Here is a 22746-nt window from a genome sequence, read left to right on the forward strand (position 1 = left end):
ACCACAAATCCATTGCCTCCCTGACATTAATTTTATATGGAATCCTATAATATTCTATAGTCTGCCTTCTTGATGATGTTATTTAGCCTTTGTGGTGGTATTTGTGGTATTGGCCAGGCTCTCTATCTAAAGAACTTGCTATAATACACCCTGCAGGAGGATTTGCAGCCATTCTCGCTTATGCAGGTACTTCTAACTGAAGGCAGTGGTTCTGCTGTTCCCTCTAATGCTTTTCCTCTGGTCCTTCTAGGCCTGCTCTCACAGCTGTTCTGTGGGTAAGTGCTCCATGAAATGGGAAACAAGAGTCCCTTCCACCTATAAGCACCTGATCACGACCCTATCACATGCAGTTTAATTCTCCCATCACAGTATATGCCCACCTTCCCTTTGTCCTACTTTCCTGTATTTGATTGGCATTTTGGTTCCAGAGTCCAGGGACTGAGTGACCCACTGCTGTTGCTGTATATATGAAAGTATCCCCCTGTCCACTCTCCTACATTTTGCCTCCTCTCTCTAGTATACACCTTCTAACATCAAAACTCTCTCTGATAGGGGAAGCTGCTGTCATTCTCCCCTCAGTGGGTCTTGTTCCTCATGCAATAGGAGCACAGGGTTTTACTGTTGAGTCTGCCCTGTGGTGAGTTTTTGATGACTACTCTGTTAATTAATGTTTATTAATGCTGTCTTCCTGCAGGAGTGAGACTGCATATGTGCTACTGTACAGGAGAATGAAAACAGATGATACAAAACCCTCTTCTGGTGCACAGACTGTTGGCTTGTGAAGAAAACTGCTTGTTGGAGCAGGATCTAATCTTTCTCATTTCTGTAATGACAGCTGTCAATAACAATTTGCATTTATTTCAAAGAGCTACAGCACACTGCAGTATCCAAGAACTATCAGTAGCAAAAGAAAAATATCTATACAACGTTTTCAAGAAAAACGGAATCCAATAAACACAATCCACTGATTTCTCAGAAACAATCCCAAACAAGCAGACCCAACGCAACCAAAACCTCTGGGTTAAGACAAGGACTGCAGGTGCTGGAAACCAGAGTCTAGATTAGAGTGTTGCTGGAAAACAACAGCAGGTCAGGCAGCATCCGGGAGCAGGAAAATCGATGTTTCGGGCAAAAGCCCTTCATCAGGAATACAGGCAGAGAGCCTGAAGGGTGGAGAGATAAATGAGAGGCGGGTGGGAGTGGGGGTGGGGAGAAAGCAGCATAGAGTACAATAGGTGAGTGGGGGAGGGGATGAAGGTCAGGGAGGAGAGGGTGGAGTGGATAGGTGGAAAGGAAGATAGGCAGGTAGGACAGGTCATGAGGGCAGTGCTAAGCTGGAAGGTTGGAGCTGGGGTGAGGTGGGGAAGGGGAAATGAGGAAACTGTTGAAGTCCACATTGATGCCCTGGGGTTGAAGTGTTCCGAGGTGGAAGATGAGGCATTCTTCCTCCAGACGTCAGGTGGTGAGGGAGTGGCAGTGAAGGAGGCCCAGGACCTGCATGTCCTCGGCAGAGTGGGAGGGGGAGTTGAAATGTTGGGATGGATGGATGTGGAAGGCTCCTTTGGGGCCTTGGATGGAGGTGAGGGAGGAGGTGTGGGCGCAGGTTTTGCAATTCCTGTGGTGGCAGGGGAAGGTGCCAGGAGGGGAGGGTGGGTTGTAGGGGGGCGTGGACCTGACCAGGTAGTCACGGAGGGAACGGTCTTTGCGGAAGGCAGAAAGGGGTGGGGAGGGAAATATATCCCTGGTGGTGGGGTCCGTTTGGAGGTGGCGGAAATGTCGGTGAATGATTTGGTTTATGCGAACCAAAAATTCTAGCCATATTACCTTACATTAAAGACATATCAGATTACTCAGACCCCTTTGGCATTATGGTAGCCCACTAACATACCAACATACTTAAAACAGTGACTAATGAACCTAAACGATCCATTAGATACTACCAGCAAAACTAACATAATTTACAAGATACCATACAAGAACGGTAAAAAAACTGCATCGGACAAACTAGCAGGAAACTTGCCACCAGGATACATGAACACCAACTAGCCACCAAAAGACATGACCCACTATCACTAGTTTCCATACACACATACAAAGCAGGACGCCACTTTGACTGGGACAACACACACATCCTCAGACAGATGAAACAAAGACACGCATAAGAATTCTTAGAGGCATGGCATTCCAACCGGAACTCCATCAATAAACACATCGACTTAGACCCCATCTACCTCCCCTTGAAAAAAAGAACTGGAAATGACCTCACCCACCTGAAGAAACCAAGACCTATACAGAGGTGGGACATACCACCCCCACTTCACCGGAGACCCTCCTGATGATGTTACCTAGTCACGGTGATGAAATGTCTGAAAACAAACCTTCCAGCTCAGCTAGCTAATTTACATAATTTGCATTTATATAGCGCATTTAATCACAGAAACATTCTCAAAAAAATTGGCCACCATGTCACATAATACAATAAGTACAGCAAACTTTTTATTAACTCGCACCAGGAGTGGAACAGTTGATCAAATATTCCAGTTGGTCAAAAGATCCACATAATCAGGGTAAAACATACATTAAGGAATAGAAATGTGATGCAGGAGGTATACACATCACTGTTACACTTTATTTACAGCATAAATAATTTAAAGAATAATGCAACTTTGCCATAAATAAATCTTACTGGCAGAGAGCCACCTCACTCACACCCTCAACTGACTACATTGCAGAGATCGCAATAATACAGTAAACATCCAATATTTCAAATAGATAACTTTTGCCGGTTTATAGAGAGCGCCAGTTCCTAAGGTGCAGGTTAAAACAAAGTTTGCTGTATTAGGGTGTGCTTTAATAGCAAAGAGAGGGGCTGAGCATGGGAACAAGAAAGGGAATTCAAGAGCACCAATCCTGGTACCAGTCTGAATGCAGGCTGACCAATAGGAAAGTGAAAACAGGGGTGTTTGAGAACCAATGAGAAGAGTGCAGATATTGTGAAGGATTGGAGATCTGGGGCAGATTTTTTTTAATTGAAGCTATGTCAGATTTGGAGTGAATGTAATAATTATGGGGCTAACTGCAACGAGCAAGTGCAGCAGACTTTGGCCTGAGTTGAGGTTAAGAGGATGTGAAGGTACCGGTTTTGCACTGGGGTGGACAAAGTCAGAAGTCACATGACACCAGGTTATAGTGTAACAGGTTTATTTGAAATCACAAAGTTTTGGGCGGCACGGTGGCACAGTGGTTAGCACTGCTGCCTCACAGCTCCAGAGACCTGGGTTCAATTCCCGCCTCAGGCGACTGACTGTGTGGAGTTTGCACATTCTCCCTGTGTCTGCGTGGGTTTCCTCCGGGTGCTCTGGTTTCCTCCCACAGTCCAAAGATGTGCAGGTCAGGTGAATTGGCCATGCTAAATTGCCTGTAGTGTTAGGTAAGGGGTAAATGTAGGGGTATGGGTGTGTTGCGCTTCGGCGGGGCGGTGTGGACTTGTTGGGCTGAAGGGCCTGTTTCAACACTGTAAGTAATCTAATCTAACTATTGCTTGGTCGGGTGAAGAGGTTTAGAGGGTGGAAGGGAGGATGCAGGTAGGATACTCATCAGACGTTGTTAAGAGGCCATTAAGTTACAGCTGAGGATTACTCTCCATTACTATCTCATTATGTGGTGGTGGGGGGATGCTGCTTCTTGCTATCTCTTTGTCTTTAAACTTAATGATTCACATTATGATTTTCACTTTCCTATTGGGAATGATGTATATTATCTCGATAATTGGGTGTTATTACCGGGAAATGGTCAGATAATCAGTGGGGTGCTTTCACAGTCGCACTTTGTGTAGCTACAACATTAATAAAATGGATTTGATGGTACAATGTGTCAAGAGCAGGATCTAGATTCATGAAGGTTGAATGTTGACATGAAGGATTCCTTTACCATTCAATCATTTTGAACTGACACAAGCTGCCCAGGTTGGCATCGGTTCCAGAGTACTCCTTGAAGCTGGATAAACCCACGAGCTTCTTCAGAAAGGAAAAGAGTTCCACTGCCAGGGATCCATATTTTACCATGAAAGGGAGTTTTACTCTGTATCCACCACTGTGCTGTTCCTGCCCTATTTGATGGGAACTGTAGAGAAGAAGTTTTACTTTTCATTTAAAAGAGTCAAGGCAGTTTAAAAGAATACAGAGAGTTTTACTCTGAATCTAACCCTGTGCAGTTCCTGTCCTGTTTGATGGGGACAGTGGAAAAAAAACTTTTACCTTCTGTTTAAAATAGTCTAGGGAGCTTTATATTCAAGTGTAAAACAGTAGAGGCACGTTTACTGCTTAATTAACCCTGTACTGGGCGTCTTTGAAGGGGACAAAGTTGAGGACTTCTTTCAGTCTCTGAGGGAGCTTTAATCTCCGTAAGAAATCAACTTTTACAAATGCACCACAGAAAACATACTATCGGGGTGCACAACAGCCTGGTGTAGCAACTGGAATGTAAGAAACCACAGAAAGTTGTGTACACAGCCCATACCATCGCGGGAGTTAACTTTCCATCCATGGACTCCATTTACACTGCGAGTTGCTGTGGGAAGGCTGCCAAGATACTGAAGCTTGAACACACACACACACACACACACACACCAACTGGTTCAAGAGCTCTGTGCTGTCCTTGTCCTGAGAATGTTTGATGGTAACAGTGTGGAGGGAGCTTTATTCTGCATCTAACCCTGTGCTGACCCTGTCCCAGGAGTGTTTGACTGGACAGTAGAGAAAGAGTTTCCCTCTCTACCTAGCAGAGAAATACTGTGGACTGTTTATCCTCTCACTCACGATCTCCATTTTGAATTGTTCAAAAGGTTTTCAATCAGGTTCTAATTTCCTCTGGTTTGTCCATAGTGTCCATTCCCACGACTTGATGTTGTACCTTTTTCTTTTCTCGATACATGTTCTCAGCAATAGGACCTTTCACAGGCGTTTGTCATTCCTTGGTCACTTGGAGACTACATCCTGCCGTCCGGTCCCATTCCCAGTCCCTGGCTGCTTTCCAGATTGTCTTTCCTGGAGTAGATGAGGATTTTTTAAATCCAGATCCTCTGCACTGATTTGGTATTCGATCAGCTTTGGATATTGCTTGTACTTTCTCCTGTCTCCCAGCTCCTGGTGGGAATGGGTCACGGCTAGAACAGAAAAAATCAAGTCGGAGGATGAGCAGGAAGATTCAATGACAACATCAGAGTGAAGCAAAGGGCCAGCCCTCAATGGTGCTGCTGTTGGATTTAGGGATGAGGTTGAATCAAGATATTGAGGAGGATTCTGAGAATAAGGTCTTCTGGAAGGGAGATAATAGGAACACATGGACACTATTCATCAGATCATCTTCCACAAAGTAGAGGAGGAGCCAATGCTCCTGAACAGAAGGAGGGAGAGAGAGAGAAAGAGAGAAAACATGTTATAGAATCATAGAGTTTACAATGCAGAAGAAGCCCTTCGGCCCATCGAGTCTGCACCAACACGTGAGAAACACTGACCTTCAACCTAATCCAATTTCCCAGCACTGGGTCAACAGCCTTGAATGTTATGAGCTTTTCCAGATTCCTTTTAAAAGATGTGAGGCAATTTGCCTCTACCACCCTCTCAGGCATCAAATTCCAGACTGTCACCACTCTCTGGGTAAAAACATTTTCCCTCATGTCCCTTCTTCCCCTTGCTTTATCAATATTATCAAATTACCCTGTATCCCATGTGCATTTGCTTTCTTGATAAATATCCTATGTGGGACCTTGTCAAAGGCTTTGTTTAAATCCACATAAAGTACGTCAACTGCCTTCATCTACATGCCCGGTCACCTCCTCAAAAACTTCAATCAAATTTGTACGGCATGACCTCCCTCTGACTATCCCTGATCAAGCGTTGCCTCTCCAAGTGAAGTTAGATGCTGTACTTCAGAACTTTCTCCAATAGTTTCCCTAGCTGACGTGAGACTCATTCATTTGTAGCTCTTTCACTTATCAAAAAGAGAGAATGGGGTGGGGGTGGAGGCAGCATCTTTACAAAAAAAGAGAGAGGGACAGCAGCTTTAGAAACAGGGCATCATATTTCCATGAGAACAGCAAAGAGAGATAACTCCCAGTCGCAGAGAGCCCTTTAAACCTGTTCCTGTCTGATGTGACAGGAAGGTGATTAGTTGGTATTTCTTCATGTCTCTTTTAATTGTCTGATGAATTCAAGAGATGTTTATTGCAGCTGGAAAGAACATTTAAGAAATTCACTTTTGAAGTGTTAATCATCGAAATGAATGAATTAACTAAACAGAAATGGTTGGACACGCAGCAAGCTGCATCTCTGGGGAGTTGCTTGATTCTGGTGTAATTCACCATGAAACTGCAGCAAGTCGAGAGTGTGGAGCAGGTCACACAGCATCCGAGGAGCAGGAGAATCGACATTTCAGGCATAAGGCCTTCATTAGGATGACTGATGAAAATACAAAAGATAAAAATACAGATACAAAATCTTGTCTAAGGTAATTCCCAACTGGGTCTGGGATTGGTGATTCAACCTGAGCAAATCAGTGTTGTACCAGACAGCACAATGTCTGAGAGCCCCGCTCTCCTCAGGGATATGATTGCCTACTTGCAGGAAAGAGAGGTGGATGCCTGCCTCACCAGCCTTAACCGGGAGAAGGCCTTTGACAGGATATTGCAAATGTACATGTGGGTCGTGATCTCCACAATGGGCTTTGGAGAGGGAATCTGCAATTGGATCCAACTGTTCTACACCAACATCGTTAGTGCAGTCTCAAAAAATGGCTGGGAATCAGAAAGCTTCCTGATCAGGTCCGAAGTCAGGTAGGGCTGCCCATTCTCTCCTGCCTTGTTTGTGTGTTGGACAGATCCTTTCACTGAGTCCATCAGGAAGAATGCGAGTCTGAGAGAGATGACTTATTCCAGGCAGCGGAAGTTTGCAGGTCAAAGTCGCCCTGTACATGGATAATGTTGCTGGTTTCTGCTCAGATCCACTATCAGTGCACAGATTCATAAGCATCCATGATCAGTTCGAACTGGCCTCGGGAACCAAGGTAGATTGAGGCAAGAGCCAGGCCATGTTCTTTGGGAACTGGGCTGACTGACCCTCTACCCCTTTCACTGTCAGGACAGATCACCTGAAAGTGTTGGGAATATGGTTTAGAGGGGTCAGGATGTGTGCAAAACCTTGGAAGGCATATATTGCCAAGGGGATACAGAAATTAGTCCTTTGGGAGCACCAGTTCATCTCCATTGCAAGTAAAAAGCTGGTCATCAGGTGTGGTGCACTCTCTCTGTTATAGAGGTGTTGTGCAGGTCTGGCCCATTCCCCGAAACTGCTGTTTCAACCACCTGAGCCATCTTCCACTTCACCTGGAGGTCTAAGGTAGACAGTGCCACGAGATATCATGGATAAAGAAAGTTGATTAGATTTTTTTTTAGATTACTTACAGTGTGGAAACAGGCCCTTCAGCCCAACAAGTCCACACTGACCCACCAAAGCGCAACCCACCCATACCCCTACATTTACCCCTTACCTAACACTACGGGCAATTTAGCATGGCCAATTCACCTGACCTGCACATCTTTGGACTGTGGGAGAAAACCGGAGCACCCGGAGGAAACCCACACAGATACGGGGAGAATGTGCAAACTCCACACAGTCAGCCACCTGAGTCAGGAAATGAACCCAGATCTCTGGCGCTGTGAGGCAGCAGTGCTAACCACTGTGCCACCGTGCCGCCCACAAAGAACATACCCAATGCTGCTCTCGTCTTGAGGTTCTGAGTTAAAAGTGTGGTGCTGGAAAAGCATAGCTGGTCAGGCAGCTTTCGAGGAGCAGGAGAATTGATGTTTCGGGCGTAAGCCCATCTTGAGGTTCTACCTATCCCTGGTGTTACGAAGGATGGGCCTGACCTGGGTCTGTGGATCGCTACTGTCACTCATTGAAGAATTTGCAAAAGAAAACAATTTTGATCACAGGTCCATCAGGAAATGGTCAGCATGTAACTTCCTCGAGACTCTGTGGGAAAACCAGTGGGTAGATCCTGTCAGATTGCTCCCTGAGCAGACTGTTAAAGCCATTTGGCAAAAGGCCTCATCACTGGAACTTTCCAACAAACACCAAGATGTCGCTTGGCCAGTGATGAGAAGGGCACTGCCTGTCAGATCCTTCATGTATGCCTGGTCTCTGTGCTCCATCAACAGACTGGCAGTGGACAGGAGTGCAATATCCCCCTGGAGATGTGAACAACTTGTCAGGACGTGTCTCCACCTGCAGCAATTCAAGCTGTTAGTCCTAGAGTTTGGGCAGAAACAGTGTATTATGAGACTGAAAGATTTGTATGTTTCAGGATGTGGTCACCCCACACCATAAGAAAATGTGTGCAGAGTGGGAAATGAGTGACCGCCAACAGAGAAGGAACCAAGCACGTACTGAGAGATTCATTGAATGTATCTCAATTAAAAACATTTTCCATTCTTGGAAAACGGTGCGAGTGACAGTTCCTCATTGGAGGCCTTTGGGTGCTCCAGCAATTCTGCAACCTTTGATATAACTTCAGAAAGGTATGTTGCCTTCCCAGTGCCAGGAGGAATGTTGGAGAATGTCTGCAAAGGGCAGGGTGAACAGCCAGAGGTCATGGTCTATGTTGGGTCCTGGGACATGGGAAAAAAGAGAAATGAGATCCTACAAATCAGTTGTGGAGGAAATTGAAAAGCAGGTCGTAATCTCTGGATTACTTCTGGTGCCACACAGTAGTGGCTACAGGACTAGAAGGACAGAGCAAAAATTAGGGCTGTAGGTTCCTGAGACACTAGGAGTGTTTCTGCAGGAGGTGAGACCTACAGATTGAATGGGATGCATCAAAACAGGAACAGGACCAGCATATTCACAGGGAAGTTTGCTAACTTTGCTAGATGTGTAAACTAGATTGGCAGGAGGCATGGGATCCTGACCAGTAATTCAGAGAAGCTGAAATAGAATAAAATATAAGTGTGTCCTGAAAGGCAGAGGAAACTTGAACTATACAAAAATGAAGTTGTGTTCAACAAGGCTAACTTGTACGTTTTGTAATGCAAGGAACCGGAGGAATCAGACAGGCAAGCTAAATGCACAGAACGGCATGTAGGAGTATACAATCATCACTGTGACAGAGACTTGGCTGAAAAATAGGCAGGTCAGCAGCTCAACATTGCTGGTTATAGATAATTCAGGCTAGATACAGACGGGAATTGAGAAGAAAGGGTCCTAATATTAATCAGGATTATAGCAATCAGGAGGGATGATACCTTGGACGGATCATCAAATTCGGCCATAGGTAAAAGTAAAGTACACAAAGATGGCAAACAAACTGTTCCTCAAAACAGAATTCTGAGGGGTAGAATATATCTGCTCTTAGAGAGACACATACTAATCAAGGATAGTCAGCATGGATGTATTGACAGAAAATCATGTTTGACAAATTTAATCAGGTTTTTCAGAGATGACCAGGTGTCTAGTTGAAAGCAATGTTTTTGATGTAGTCTACTTGGACATCAGCAAGACTTTTGATAAGGTACCACTTGGGAGAATGATGGCAAAGCTAAGAGCTATGGGATCCGAGGAAATTTGGCAAAATGGACCCACAATCAGTGGAGTTTCAGGAAGCAGAGGGTGGCGGTTGAGGAGTGATTTTTTGACTGGAAATCTGTATCCAATGGGGTCTCACAGAGGTCAGTGTTAGGGTCCTTGCTGTTTGTGGTTTACTAAATGATTTAGACTGAATATAGAAGGATTATCAGAGAATTCCTGGATGATATAAAAATTGGTGAGGTGGTAAATAGTGAGGAGAAGAGCCTTTGCCTACAAGATGGCTAGTCAGATGGGTTCACCAGTGGCCAACGGAATTCAATCTGGATAAACATGAGGTGAGTCCAAATGACCTGAAGAAGTTATAATAAATTCAAAATGTTAACTCTGCATCTCTCTGCATCTGCATGAAAATTGGTAGAGTGGTAGAGGATAACCAGAAACTGCAAGCAGAAATCAATGATCTGGTCAGCTGGGAAAAGCAGTGGCAAATGGAATTCAACCCAGAAAAGTCTGTGTTCATAACTTCGGTACAGCTAGCGAGAACAGGAGTTGCATTGTGAATGCCAGGACCCTGGAAATTACTGAAGATTAGAGGGACCTTAATGGGCATTTTCACATATTCCTGAAAGCAGCAGGACAGCTAGATATAGAGATTAAGAAGACAGGGCGGCATGGTGGCTCAGTGGCTAACACTGCTGCCTCACAGCACCAGGGATTCGGGTTTGATTCCAGTCTCAGGTGATTGTTTGTGTGCAGTTTGCACATTCTCCCCATGTCTGAGTGAGTTTACTCCAGGTGTTCTAGTTTTCTCCCACAGTCGAAAAATGTGCGGGTTGGGTAGATTGGCTACGCTAAATTGCACATAGTGACCAGGGATATGTAGGTTAGGTGGATTAGCCACAGGAAATGTTACAGGGATGGGGTGGATCTGGGTGGGATGCTGTTCAGAGGGTCAGTGTGATATGATGGGCTAAATGGCCTGTTTCCACACTGTGGGATCCCATGATATGGGATATATTCCTTTATTAGCCAAGGTACTGAATACAAGAGCAAAGGTGCTATGCTGGAACTATACAAGCACTGGTTAGGCCACAACTGAGTACCATGTGCAGTTCTGGTCACAATATGATGGAAAGTAAGTGATTGCGTAAGAGAGGCCATTGTTTCAAGGATGTTGCCTGTACTGGAGGATCTGGTCTATGAGGAATGAGTGGAAAGGCTGTGTTTGTTTTCCTGCGAACAGAGAGGGCTGAGAGGGGACCTGGTAGAGGTTACGAGGGGCACATGGGAAGACTTGTTTTTCCATTAGTAGAGGGATCAATCCAAATAAACATTTATACATATATAAAAAGCAGGAGGGTAGCCAAATAAAGGGTTGGCTCACTCAAGGACAAAGAAGGGAATCTATGCGTGACCAGAAGAGGTAGGCAAGGACCTAAACGAATACTTTGCGTTGGTATTCACCAAAGAGAAGTAATTAGTGGAGGATGATCTCAGGGAAGGGAGGGTCAAATTTCTAAGCCAAGTTCCTATTAAAAAGTAAGGGGTGTTGTGCATCTTAAAACAATTTGGATAAGTCCCCAGGTCCTGATGGGATCTATCCCAGAATATTGAGGGAGGCAAGAGAACTAATTGCTGGATCATTGACAGACATCTTTGTATTCTCTTTGGCCACATGTGAGGTCCCAGAGCACTGGAGAATAGCCAATGTTGTCCCATTGTTTAGGAAGGGTAGCAGGGGAAATCCAGAAAATTACAGGCCTCTGAGCCTCAAGTCAGTGGTAGGGAAATTATTGGAAAAGATTCTCAGGGTCAAAGTCTCTATATATAGAAGCAAATGGCCTTATTAGTGATGGACAGATGGTTTTGGGGGGGTGGGGGGGAGATTATGCCTTGCTAACTTGATTGAGGTTTTTGAGGAGATGACAAAGATGATTGATGAGGAAAAAGCTGTTGATGTTGTCTTCAAACTTCAGTGAAGCTTTGACAAGGACTGTCACGGCAGACTGGTACAAAAGGTGAAGTCACATGGTATCGGGGCGACCTGGCAAGATGGATACAGAATTGGATCAGTGGTGCTGGAAAAGCACAACAGTTCAGGCAGCATCCAAGGAGGTTCGAAATCGACGATTTGGGCAAAAGCCCTTCATCAGGAATAAAGGCAGTGAGCCTGAAGCGTGGAGAGATAAGCTAGAGGAGGGTGGGGGTGGGGAGAAAGTAGCATAGAGTACAATGGGTGAGTGGGGGAGGGGATGAAGGTGATAGGTCAGGGAGGAGAGGGTGGAGTGGATAGGTGGAAAAGGAGATAGGCAGGTAGGACAAGTCCGGACAAGTCATGGGGACAGGGCTGAGCTGCAAGTTTAGAACTAGGATGAGGTGGGCGAAGGGGAAATGAGAAAACTGTTGAAGTCCACATTGATGCCCTGGGGTTGAAGTGTTCCGAGGCGGAAGATGAGGCGTTCTTCCTCCAGGCGTCTGGTGGTGAGGGAGAAGCGGTGAAGGAGGCCCAGGACCTCCATGTACTCAGCAGAGTGGGAGGGGGAGTTGAAATGTTGGGCCACGGGGCGGTTTGGTTGATTGGTGCAGGTGTCTCGGAGATGTTCCCTAAAGCGCTCTGCTAGGAGGCGCCCAGTCTCCTCAATGTAGAGGAGACCGCATCGGGAGCAACGGATACAATAAATGATATTAGTGGATGTGCAAGTAAAACTTTGATGGATGTGGAAGGCTCCTTTAGAGCCTTGGATAGAGGTGAGGGAGGAGGTGTGGGCGCAGGATTTACAGTTCCTGCGGTGGCAGGGGAAAGTGCCAGGATGGGAGGGTGGGTTGTAGGGGGGGCGTGGACCTGACCAGGTAGTCACGGAGGGAACGGTCTTTGCGGAAGGCAGAAAGGGGTGGGGAGGGAAATATATTCCTGGTGGTGGGGTCTGTTTGGAGGTGGCGGAAATGTCGGCGGATGATTTGGTTTATGCGAAGGTTGGTAGGGTGGAAGGTGAGCACCAGGGGCGTTCTGTCCTTGTTACGGTTGGAGGGGTGGGGTCTAAGGGCGGAGGTGCGGGATGTAGACGAGATGCGTTGGAGGGCATCATTAACCACGTGGGAAGGGAAATTGTGGTCTCTAGAGAAGGAGGCCATCTGGTGTGTTCTGTGGTGTAACTGGTCCTCCTGGGAGCAGATCTGGTGGAGGAATTGGGAATACGGGATGGCATTTTTGCAAGAGGTAGGGTGGGAAGAGGTGTAATCCAGGTAGCTGTGGGAGTCGGTGGGTTTGTAAAAAATGTCAGTGTCAAGTCGGTCGTCATTAATGGAGATGGAGAGGTCCAGGAAGGGGAGGGAGGTGTCAGAGATGGTCCAGGTAAATTTAAGGTCAGGGTGGAATGTGTTGGTGAAGTTGATGAATTGCTCAACCTCCTCGCGGGAGCACGAGGTGGCGCCAATGCAGTCATCAATGTAGCGGAGGAAGAGGTGGGGAGTGGTGCCGGTGTAATTACGGAAGATCAACTGCTCTACGTAGCCAACAAAGAGACAGGCATAGCTGGAGCCCATATGTGTGCCCATGGCTACCCCTTTGGTCTGGAGGAAGTGGAAGGATTCAAAGGAGAAATTGTTAAGGGTGAGGACCAGTTCGGCCAAACGAATGAGAGTGTCAGTGGAAGGGCACTGTTGGGGATGTCTGGTGAAGAAAAACGGAGGGCTTGGGGGCCCTGGTCATGGTGGATGGAGGTGCAGAGGGATTGGATATCCATGGTGAAGATGAGGCGTTGGGGGTCGGGGAAACGGAAGTCTTGGAGGAGGTGGAGGGTGTGGGTGGTGTCTCGAACGTATGTGGGGAGTTCCTGGACTAGGGGGGATAGGACAGTGTCGAGGTAGGTAGAGATGAGTTCAGTGGGGCAGGAGCATGCTGAGACAATGGGTCAGCCAGGGTGGTCAGGCTTGTGGATCTTGGGAAGGAGGTAGAACTGGGCAGTGCGGGGTTCCTGACTATGAGGTTGGAAGCTGTGGGTGGGAGATCTCCTGAGGTGATGAGGTTCTGTATGGTCTGGGAGATGATGGTTTGGTGATGGGGGGTGGGGTCATGGTCAAGGGGGCAGTACGAAGAGGTGTCCTCGAGTTGATGTTTGGCTTCAGCGGTGTAGAGGTCAGTGCGCCAGACTACCACTGCGCCCCCTTTATCCGCTGGCTTGATGGTGAGGTTGGGATTGGAGCAGAGGGATTGGAGGGTTGCGCGTTGTGAGGGTGAGAGGTTGGAGTGGGGGAGGGAGGTAGACAGGTTGAGGCGATTAATGTCACGGCGGCAGTTGGAAATGAAGAGGTCGAGGACAGGTAATAGGCCAGCGCGGGGTGTCCAGGTGGATGCAATGTGTTGGAGGTGGGCAAAGGGGTCCTCGGAAGGTGGGCGGGAGTCCTGATTGTGAAAGTAAGCTCGGAGGCGGAGGCAACGGAAGAATTGTTCGACGTCACGGCATGTATTAAATTCATTGATGCGTGGACGGAGGGGGATAAAGGTGAGTCCTTTGCTGAGGACTGATCGTTCGTCCTCAGTGAGGGGAAGGTTGGTGAAAACTCGGCAGGGCTGGGAGCTCGGATCTGGTGTGGGTGTAGAGCTGGGAGTGGGGGCGGAACCTGTAACTGGAGTGGGTGTGATGGTGGGGGGAATGGGGGTGGAGTCATGAGCAGGGGTAGTGTTCCCCTCGGGGTTCTGGTGGGTGCGGATAGTGACAGTGGGGTCTATGGGGGGGCATGTCAGCAGAATACAGGTGAGTGCCGCTGGTGGGGGCGGAAGTGATGGTGACCACGGCAGTAGAGGTGGCGGACGTCACTGAGCATGTGGCATCAGCGATGATGTGGAGGCGGAAGTGATGTCACGTGTGGTGCATGAGGAATTGTGAGGGGCGGTAGTGGTTGTGGGAGTGGCCATGATGGGGCAGAAGTCACATCATCAATCAGCGTGGGGGTGGCAGCTGCATCAGCCGCATGGCTAATGGTGGAATAGGTTCCGAGGCCAGGGGAATCTTCTGGAATGTTTGAGGAGCGCTAGTTATGGAGGCGGGTGGATAAAAGTTTATTGTACTTACAGTTTTTGATGTTTGAGATGGAATTGAAATACTGTTTGTTGAGAGTATGAATTCTCCTGAGGATATAGCTTAGTCATGAAACAGAGGATAGCGGTGGACTGATGCTTTTTAGAATGGACAGTTGTGACTAGTAGTTTAGATTAGATTACTTACAGTGTGGAAACAGGCCCTTCGGCCCAACAAGTCCACACTGCCCCGCCGAAGCACAACCCACCCATACCCCTACATTTACCCCTTACCTAACACTACGGGCAATTTAGCATGGCCAATTCACCTGACCCTGCACATCTTTGGACTGTGGGAGGAAACCGGAGCACCCGGAGGAAACCCACGCAGACACGGGGAGAATGTGCAAACTCCACACAGTCAGTCGCCTGAGGTGGGAATTGAACCCGGGTCTCTGGCGCTGTGAGGCAGCAGTGCTAACCACTGTGCCACCGTGCCGCCCAAAAGTGTTCCACAGGGATCAGTGCTGGGACCTCTGCTGTTCGTGGTCTACATAAATGATTTGGAGGAAAACGTAGCTGGTCTAATTAGCAAGTTCACCGATGATACAAAGACTGGTGGAGCCGTAGATAGTGAGGAGAATTGTCAGAGGATACAGCAGGATATAGATCAGTTGGAGGCATGGATAGAAAAATACCACACGGTGTTTAATCTGGATAAGTGAGAGAGGATGCAATAGGAAGGTCAAGGACAGGTGGAAAAAAGCTACCTTCAACCACCGATGCCGGACAGTGTTTGCCCCTGGCGCTTCAGCGCATACATGACATCCATGGCAGTCACAGTCTTGTGTTTGGCATGCTTCGTGTAGCTGACCAAACCCTGATCACGTTCTCCAGGAAGGTCTTCAACACCTCATGCACCTCCTCGTTTGACATTGCCATGGAGAGCCAGGCACCAAATGATGGGTTTAGTGATCCCTTGGATGTTTTCCTGCAGGATTTCGCTCTACCCTTGCCCAACCCATTGCCATCTTTCCCTCTGCCCAACAGACTGCCCAGAAGTGAGTGATGCATTTTGGAAGGTCAAGAAGAAATTATACAGTGAATGGCAAAACCCTTAGAAGTATTAAAATGCAGAGGGATCTGGGTGTGCAGGTCCACAGATCACCAAAGGTGATAAGATAGTTAAAAAGGCCTATGGCATGCTTGCCTTCACTGGAAATGTCATTGAGTATAAGGATAGACATGTCGTGCCACAGCTTTATAGAACTTTAGTTAGGCTACACTTGGAATATTGCATACAGTTCTATTCACCGCACTACAAAGGATGTGAATGCTTTGGAGGGGGTACAGAAATGGTTTAATGAGATATTGCCTGGTTTAGAGGCTTTTAGCTATGAAGACAGGTTGGATGGGCTGGGATTGTTTTCACTGGAACGCAGGAGATCGAGGGGCAACTTGATAGAAGTTTATAAGATTGCGAATAGCATGGATAGGATGGAAAGTATGAGGTTTTTTCACAAGATGAAGGGGTCAATTACTAGGGGACACAGGTTCAAGGTGCAGGGGCTGAAGTTTAAAAGAGATGTGCAAAGCAGATTTTTCACACAAAGGGTGGTGAGTGCCTGGAATATGCTGCCAGAGGTGGGTTTGGAAGTAGTTACAATAACAGCATTCAAGAAACACTTGGACGAATATATGAAAAGGAAGGGAATACAAGATTATGGATTGTGTAAGTGAAGACAGTTCTACTTTGGAAGGGCAAAATGTGTTGGCACAGGCCTGGAGAACCAAAGGGTCTGTTCCTGTGCTGCACTGTTCTTTGTTCTTTAATAACCAGGGGACTTAGAAACAAGGGAAGAGATAGAGGGTTAGGAGGAGATTGTTTGTCACTGAGATCTGGCAGTGATCTGGAATTCACTGTTGAAAGGATGTTGAGTCACGAACTCTTTTGACATTTCATCGGAATTTAGGTATTCACTTGTATTGCTGATACCTCCAGGATGATGGGCAACGGGCTGGAAAATGAGATTAGTGCAGTCAGATCTTCATTGACATGAAGGACTGAGTGGTCTCCTTCTTTGCCATTAACATCTAGAAGTTACAGCCACGCCTAACCTCCCAGCGTTCTACCATCTGATCAAACTCCTAAACCCAACTATTTTTGTTTTTCAAAATCAACACATTTACATGTGTATGTTGAACTGGGACTTTCTGGCCTAGACTAGGTCAATAATTTATCTTCCAGATCAACTTGCTCAGAGATTTTACACATAACACATCTCTGGAGCATGTGACATAAATCCAACCCTTTTGGGCCAGAGATAGGGGCACCACAACAGCCATAGAGATGTACCGCACAGAAACAGACCCTTTGGTACAACTCATCCACGCCAACCAAATATCCTAATTAATTAGTCCGATTTGCCAGCATTTGGGCCATATCCCTCTAAATCTTTATTATTCAAGTACCCATACAGATGCCTTTTAAATGTTATAATTGTACCAGTCTCCACCACTTTCTTTGGCAGTTCACCCACTCTGTGAAAACATTATCCCTTAGGTCCTTTTTAAATCCTTCCCCTCTCACCTTAAATCTATGCTCTCTGGTTTAGGACTCCCCTACTCTGGGGAAATGACCTTGATTATTCACCCTATCCATGCCCCTCATGATTTTACAAACCAAGGAATTATTAACTTTCGATGGGATATTACTCATGCCCTTCCTACATATTAACAGCACAGAGGTGGAACGAGTGGAGAGTGTCAAGCTCCTGAGGGTGGTCATCCAAACAAGCTTTCTTGGACTCTTCATGTGGATGCACTGGTTACAAAGGCCCAACAACATCTTTTCTTCCTCAGGCAGCTGAGAAAATTTGGCATGACGGCGAATACCTTTGCCAACTTTTATAGGTGCGCCATTGAGAGCATTCTGTCTGGACATGTCACTACCTGGTATGGCAACTGTACCATTCAAGATCGGAGACAGTTACAGAGAGTGGTGAACTCAGCCCGGACAATCACAAAGGTCAACCTCCCATCTATAGATTAGATTAGATTAGATTACAGTGTGGAAACAGGCCCTTTGGCCCAACAAGTCCACACCGACCCGCCGAAGCGAAACCCACCCATGCCCCTACATTTACCCGTTACCTAACACTACAGGCAATTTAGCATGGCCAATTCACCTGACCCTGCACATCTTTGGACTGTGGGAGGAAACCGGAGCACCCGGAGGAAACCCACGCAGACACGGGGAGAACGTGCAAACTCCACACAGTCAGTCGCTTGAGGTGGGAATTGAACCCGGGTCTCTGGCGCTGTGAGGCAGCAGTGCTAACCACTGTGCCACCGTGCCGCCCACTGAATCCATCTACCAGGCCCACTGTCAAGGAAAGGCCACCAGCATTCTCAAAGATCCATCCTACCCTGGCAATGTTTTCTACAACCTCTACCATCAGGGAGAAGGTACAGAAGCCTTAACACATGCACCAGCCGGTTTCGAAACAGTTTCTACCCTACTGTCGTTAGAATACTGAATGGACTCATAAACTCTTAACATTGGCCTGCTATTATTTATTTATCTATGCTATTTAACTCTGTGATCTGCCTGTATTGCTCACAAGACAAAGCTTTTCACACGTGACAATAAATTCACTTTAATTCTTTAAAGTCTTCCCTCATCCTCCAATACTCCAGAGAAAATAGCCTGAGCCTATTCAGCCTCTCCCTATAGCATAAACCCTGCAACCCTGCCAACATCCTTGTAAAACTTTTCTGAACCCTGTCAAGTTTCATAACATCCTTCCTATAGCAAGGAGGATATAGAATTGAATGCAGTATTCCAAAAGTGGCCTAACCAATGTTCTGTACTCAACGCATGGACTAATAGAGGCCCTTTTATTTCACTTCAATTTTATGAGGTTTAATTTTAGCCAGCAGTCACATATTTGAAATCTTAGTGAATGTCTTGTGGAAGTCCACTTAAACTCCATCCAAAGATTATTACTGTACTATAATTCTCTATTACTGTAGCCACTTCCTCAAATAATTCAATTACATTCATTGGCTATGACCTATCCATTACAAATTCACATTATGATCAGCTCAGATTTCGCCTAAGTGCTAAATCATTCTGCCTTTAATTAGAGGTTCTTCCAACTTCCCCGGAAGAGACATTCAGTAAGGGTTCACTAATTTCCTGCTTTCTCTCATTCCATTCTTAAACAATAGTGCATGTTGCAATGTTTCAATTGCAGAGGGCTGGCGAGGTTGGGTTTCTTAGTATATAAACAGATTTTTAACTGGTAAGGGAATCAAAGGTTATGGGGATAGGAGTTGTTGGGTTATCAGAACAGCCATGATGTCATTGAATGGTGGAGCAGACTGAACAGGTCAAATGGCCTCCTTCTGGTCTTACAGTGTCAACACCAATGAAGCAGAAGTTGTGAACGAGAAGACAAACCGGACAATCAGCTCCTAGTTTCCATGTGTGCCTGAGGATGATAGAAATGATGACTTTACTTCCTCCAAAATCCCGCTGACGCATGTTGTCCTGAACATGACTCCCGTGCAAATCCCAGACTATAATGAAGTTACTCAAATGCCAGGTGCATTACCATCCTCCAGGTAACCTGTGAAAAGTGGGTATCAACCAAATCTGTCAGCTTGCCATTTATAACATTGCTCTTCAATGGGAGAATTAAGGAAAAAAAAATCACATCGTTCAGTTAACACAGTAATTCAATGGAGTACCGGAGGGGGATCAGACGACACGACTGGACTTCCAGAAGAGGATTCAGAGTAATTAACTGGAGTACCCTGAAAGGGTTTTGGGTAATTAACTGGAGTACCAGGAAGGGGTTTCGGGAAATTAACTGGAGTACCAGGAAGGGGTTTCGGGAAATTAACTGGAGTATCAGGAAGGGGTTGACGGCAATTAACTGGATAACCAGGAAGGAGGATTGGGGTAATTAACTGGAGAAGGGCTTATGCCCGAAACGTCGATTCTCCTGTTCCCTGGATGCTGCCTGACCTGCTGCGCTTTTCCAGCAACACATTTTCAGCTAATTAACTGGAGCACCAGGACGGGGTTTAGGATAATTAACTGGAGTACCAGGAAGGGGGTTGAAGGTAATTAACTGGAGTACCAGGAAGGGGGTTTAGGGCAATTAACTAGAGTACCAGGAAGTGGGGTTCAGGGTAATTAACTGGAGTACCAGGAAGGGGGTTTAGGGCAATTAACTAGAGTACCAGGAAGTGGGGTTCAGGGTAATTAACTGGAGTACCAAGAAGGGGTTTAGGACAATTAACTGGTGTACAAGGAAGGGGGTTTAGGGTAATTAACTGGAGTACCAGGAAGGGGTTTAGGGTAATTAACTAGAGTACCAGGAAGGGGTTTAGGGTAATTAACTGGTGTACCAGGAAGGGAGTTAGGGTAATTAACTGGAGTAGAAAGTGAGGACTGCAGATGCTGGAGATCAGAGCTGAAAATATGTTGCTGAAAAAGCGCAGCATCCAAGGAGCAGGAATATCGACGCTTCGGGCATGAGCCCTTCTTCACGAATGAGGAAAGTGTGCCCAGCAGGCTAAGATAAAAGATAGGGAGGAGGGACTTGGGGGAGGGGACTTGGAAATGCGATAGGTGGAAGGAGGTTAAGGTGAGGGTGATAGGCCGGAGTGGGGGTGGGAGCGGAGAGGTCAGGAAGAAGATTGCAGGTTAGGAAGGCGGTGCTGAGTTCGAGGGTTGGGACCCCACCACCAAGGATATATTTCCCTTCCCTCCCCTATCAGCGTTCCGAAAAGACCACTCCCTCCGTGACTCCCTTGTTAGGTCCACACCCCCCACCAACCCAACCTCCACTCCCGGCACCTTCCCCTGCAACCGCAAGAAATGCAAAACTTGCGCCCACACCTCCCCCCTTACTTCCCTCCAAGGTCCCAAGGGACACTTCCATATCCGCCACAAATTCACCTGCACCTCCACACACATCATTTACTGCATCCGCTGCACCCGATGTGGCCTCCTCTATATTGGGGAGACAGGCCGCCTACTTGCGGAATGTTTCAGAGAACACCTCTGGGACACCCGGACCAACCAACCAAACACCCCGTGGCTCAACACTTCAACTCCCCCTCCCACTCCACCAAGGACATGCAGGTCCTTGGATTCCTCCATCGCCAGACCATAGCAACACGACGGTTGGAGGAAGAGCGCCTCATCTCCCGCCTAGGAACCCTCCAACCACAAGGGATGAACTCGGATTTCTCCAGCTTCCTCATTTCCCCTCCCCCCACCTTGTCTCATTCCAACCCTCGAACTCAGCACCGCCTTCCTAACCTGCAATCATCTTCCTGACCTCTCCGCCCCCTCCCTCACTCCGGCCTATAACCCTCACCTTAACCTCCTTCCACCTATCGCATTTCCAACACCCCTCCTCCAAGTCCCTCCTCCCTACCTTTTATCTTAGCCTGCTGCACACACTTTTCTCATTCCTGAAGAAGGGCTCATGCCCGAAACGTTGATTCTCCTGCTCCTTGGATGCTGCCTGACCTGCTATGCTTTTCCAGCAACACATTTTCAGCTAATTAACTAGAGTACCAGGAGGGGAGGTTTCGGGGAATTAACTGAAATAGCAGGAAGTGGGTACGGGCATTTAACTGGAAAAGCAGGAAGGGGTTTAGGTCAATTACCTGGAGTACCAGGAAGGGGTATTAAGGTAATTAACTGGAGAACCTGGAAGGGGGATCAGGGTAATTAACTGGAGTACCAGGAAGTGGGGTTTAGGGTAATGAACTGGAGTACCAGGAAGTGGGTTTCGGGGAATTAACTGAAATAGCAGGAAGTGGGTACGGTCATTTAACTGGAAAAGCAGGAAGGGGTTTATGGTAATTAACTGGAGTACCAGGAGGGGGGTTTAGGGCAATTAACTAGAGTACCAGGAAGTCGGGTTCAGGGTAATTAACAGGTGTACCAGGAAGGGGGTTTCGGGTAATTAACTGGAGTACCAGGAAGGGATTTCGGGAATTAACTGGAGTACCAGGAAGTGGGTTTTGGGGAATTAACTGAAATAGCAGGAAGTGGGTATGGGCATTTAACTGGAAAAGCAGGAAGGGGTTTAGGGTAATTAACTGGAGTACCAGGAAGGGATTTCGGGAATTAACTGGAGTACCAGGAAGGGGTTTAGGACAATTAACTTGAGTACCAGGAATGGGGGTTTAGGGCAATTAACTAGAGTACCAGGAAGTTGGGTTCAGGGTAATTAACGGGTGTACCAGGAAGGGGGTTTCGGGTAATTAACTGGAGTACCAGGAAGGGGGTTTAGGGTAATGAACTGGAGTACCAGGAAGGGATTTCGGGAATTAACTGGAGTACCAGGAAGTGGGTTTTGGGGAATTAACTGAAATAGCAGGAAGTGGGTATGGGCATTTAACTGGAAAAGCAGGAAGGGGTTTAGGGTAATTAACTGGAGTACCAGGAATGGGGATTTGGGTAATTAACTGGAGTACCAGGAAGGGATTTCGGGAATTAACTGGAGTACCAGAAAGGGGTTTAGGACAATTAACTTGAGTACCAGGAAGGGGGTTTTGGGTAATTAACTGGAGTACCAGGAAGGGGGTTTAGGGTAATTAAGTACAGTACCAGGAAGTGGGGTTCAGGGTAATTAACTGGTCTACCAGGAAGGGGGTTTAGGGCAATTAACTAGAGTACCAGGAAGTTGGGTTCAGGGTAATTAACGGGTGTACCAGGAAGGGGTGTCAGGGTAATTAACTGGAGTACAAGGAAGGGGATCTAGGGAATTACCTGGAGTACTAGGAAGGGGGTTTAGGGTAATCAAGTGAGTACCAGGAAGGGGGTTTAGCGTAATTACCTGGAGTACCAGTTAGGGAGTTTAGGGGAATTAACGGGTGTACAAGGAGGGATTTTAGGGGAATTACCTGGAGTACCAGGAAGTGGGTTTAGGATAATTCAATGGAGTCCCAGGAAGGGGGTTTAGAGTAATTAACTGGAGTACCAGGAAGGGGGTTTAGGGTAATTAACTGGAGTACCAGGAAGGGGGTTGAGGGTAATTGAATGGAGTACCAGGAAGGGGGTTGAGGGCAATTAACAGGTGTACCAAGAAGGGGTTTTAGGCGAATTAACTGGAG

At 46.9% G+C, this 22746-nt stretch overlaps 1 protein-coding gene across 1 annotated transcript in view; it reads left to right on the forward strand.

Moving 5' to 3' along the window:
• Positions 1-3871, forward strand: part of usp18 (ubiquitin specific peptidase 18) — an 80995-nt gene extending 77124 nt beyond the window's left edge. Inside the window, exon 12 of the mRNA XM_043716262.2 lies at positions 695-3871. Within this exon, the coding sequence (XP_043572197.2) occupies positions 695-782 (88 nt within the window). The 3' untranslated portion in view covers positions 783-3871. The remainder of the gene's footprint in view (positions 1-694) is intronic.
• The last annotated feature ends 18875 nt before the right edge of the window (positions 3872-22746 follow it).

The sequence above is a fragment of the Chiloscyllium plagiosum genome, unplaced genomic scaffold, assembly GCF_037043375.1.
Source record: "Chiloscyllium plagiosum isolate Xiang-an unplaced genomic scaffold, Cpla_swu_hap1 HiC_scaffold_19, whole genome shotgun sequence".
NCBI lineage: Eukaryota > Metazoa > Chordata > Chondrichthyes > Orectolobiformes > Hemiscylliidae > Chiloscyllium > Chiloscyllium plagiosum.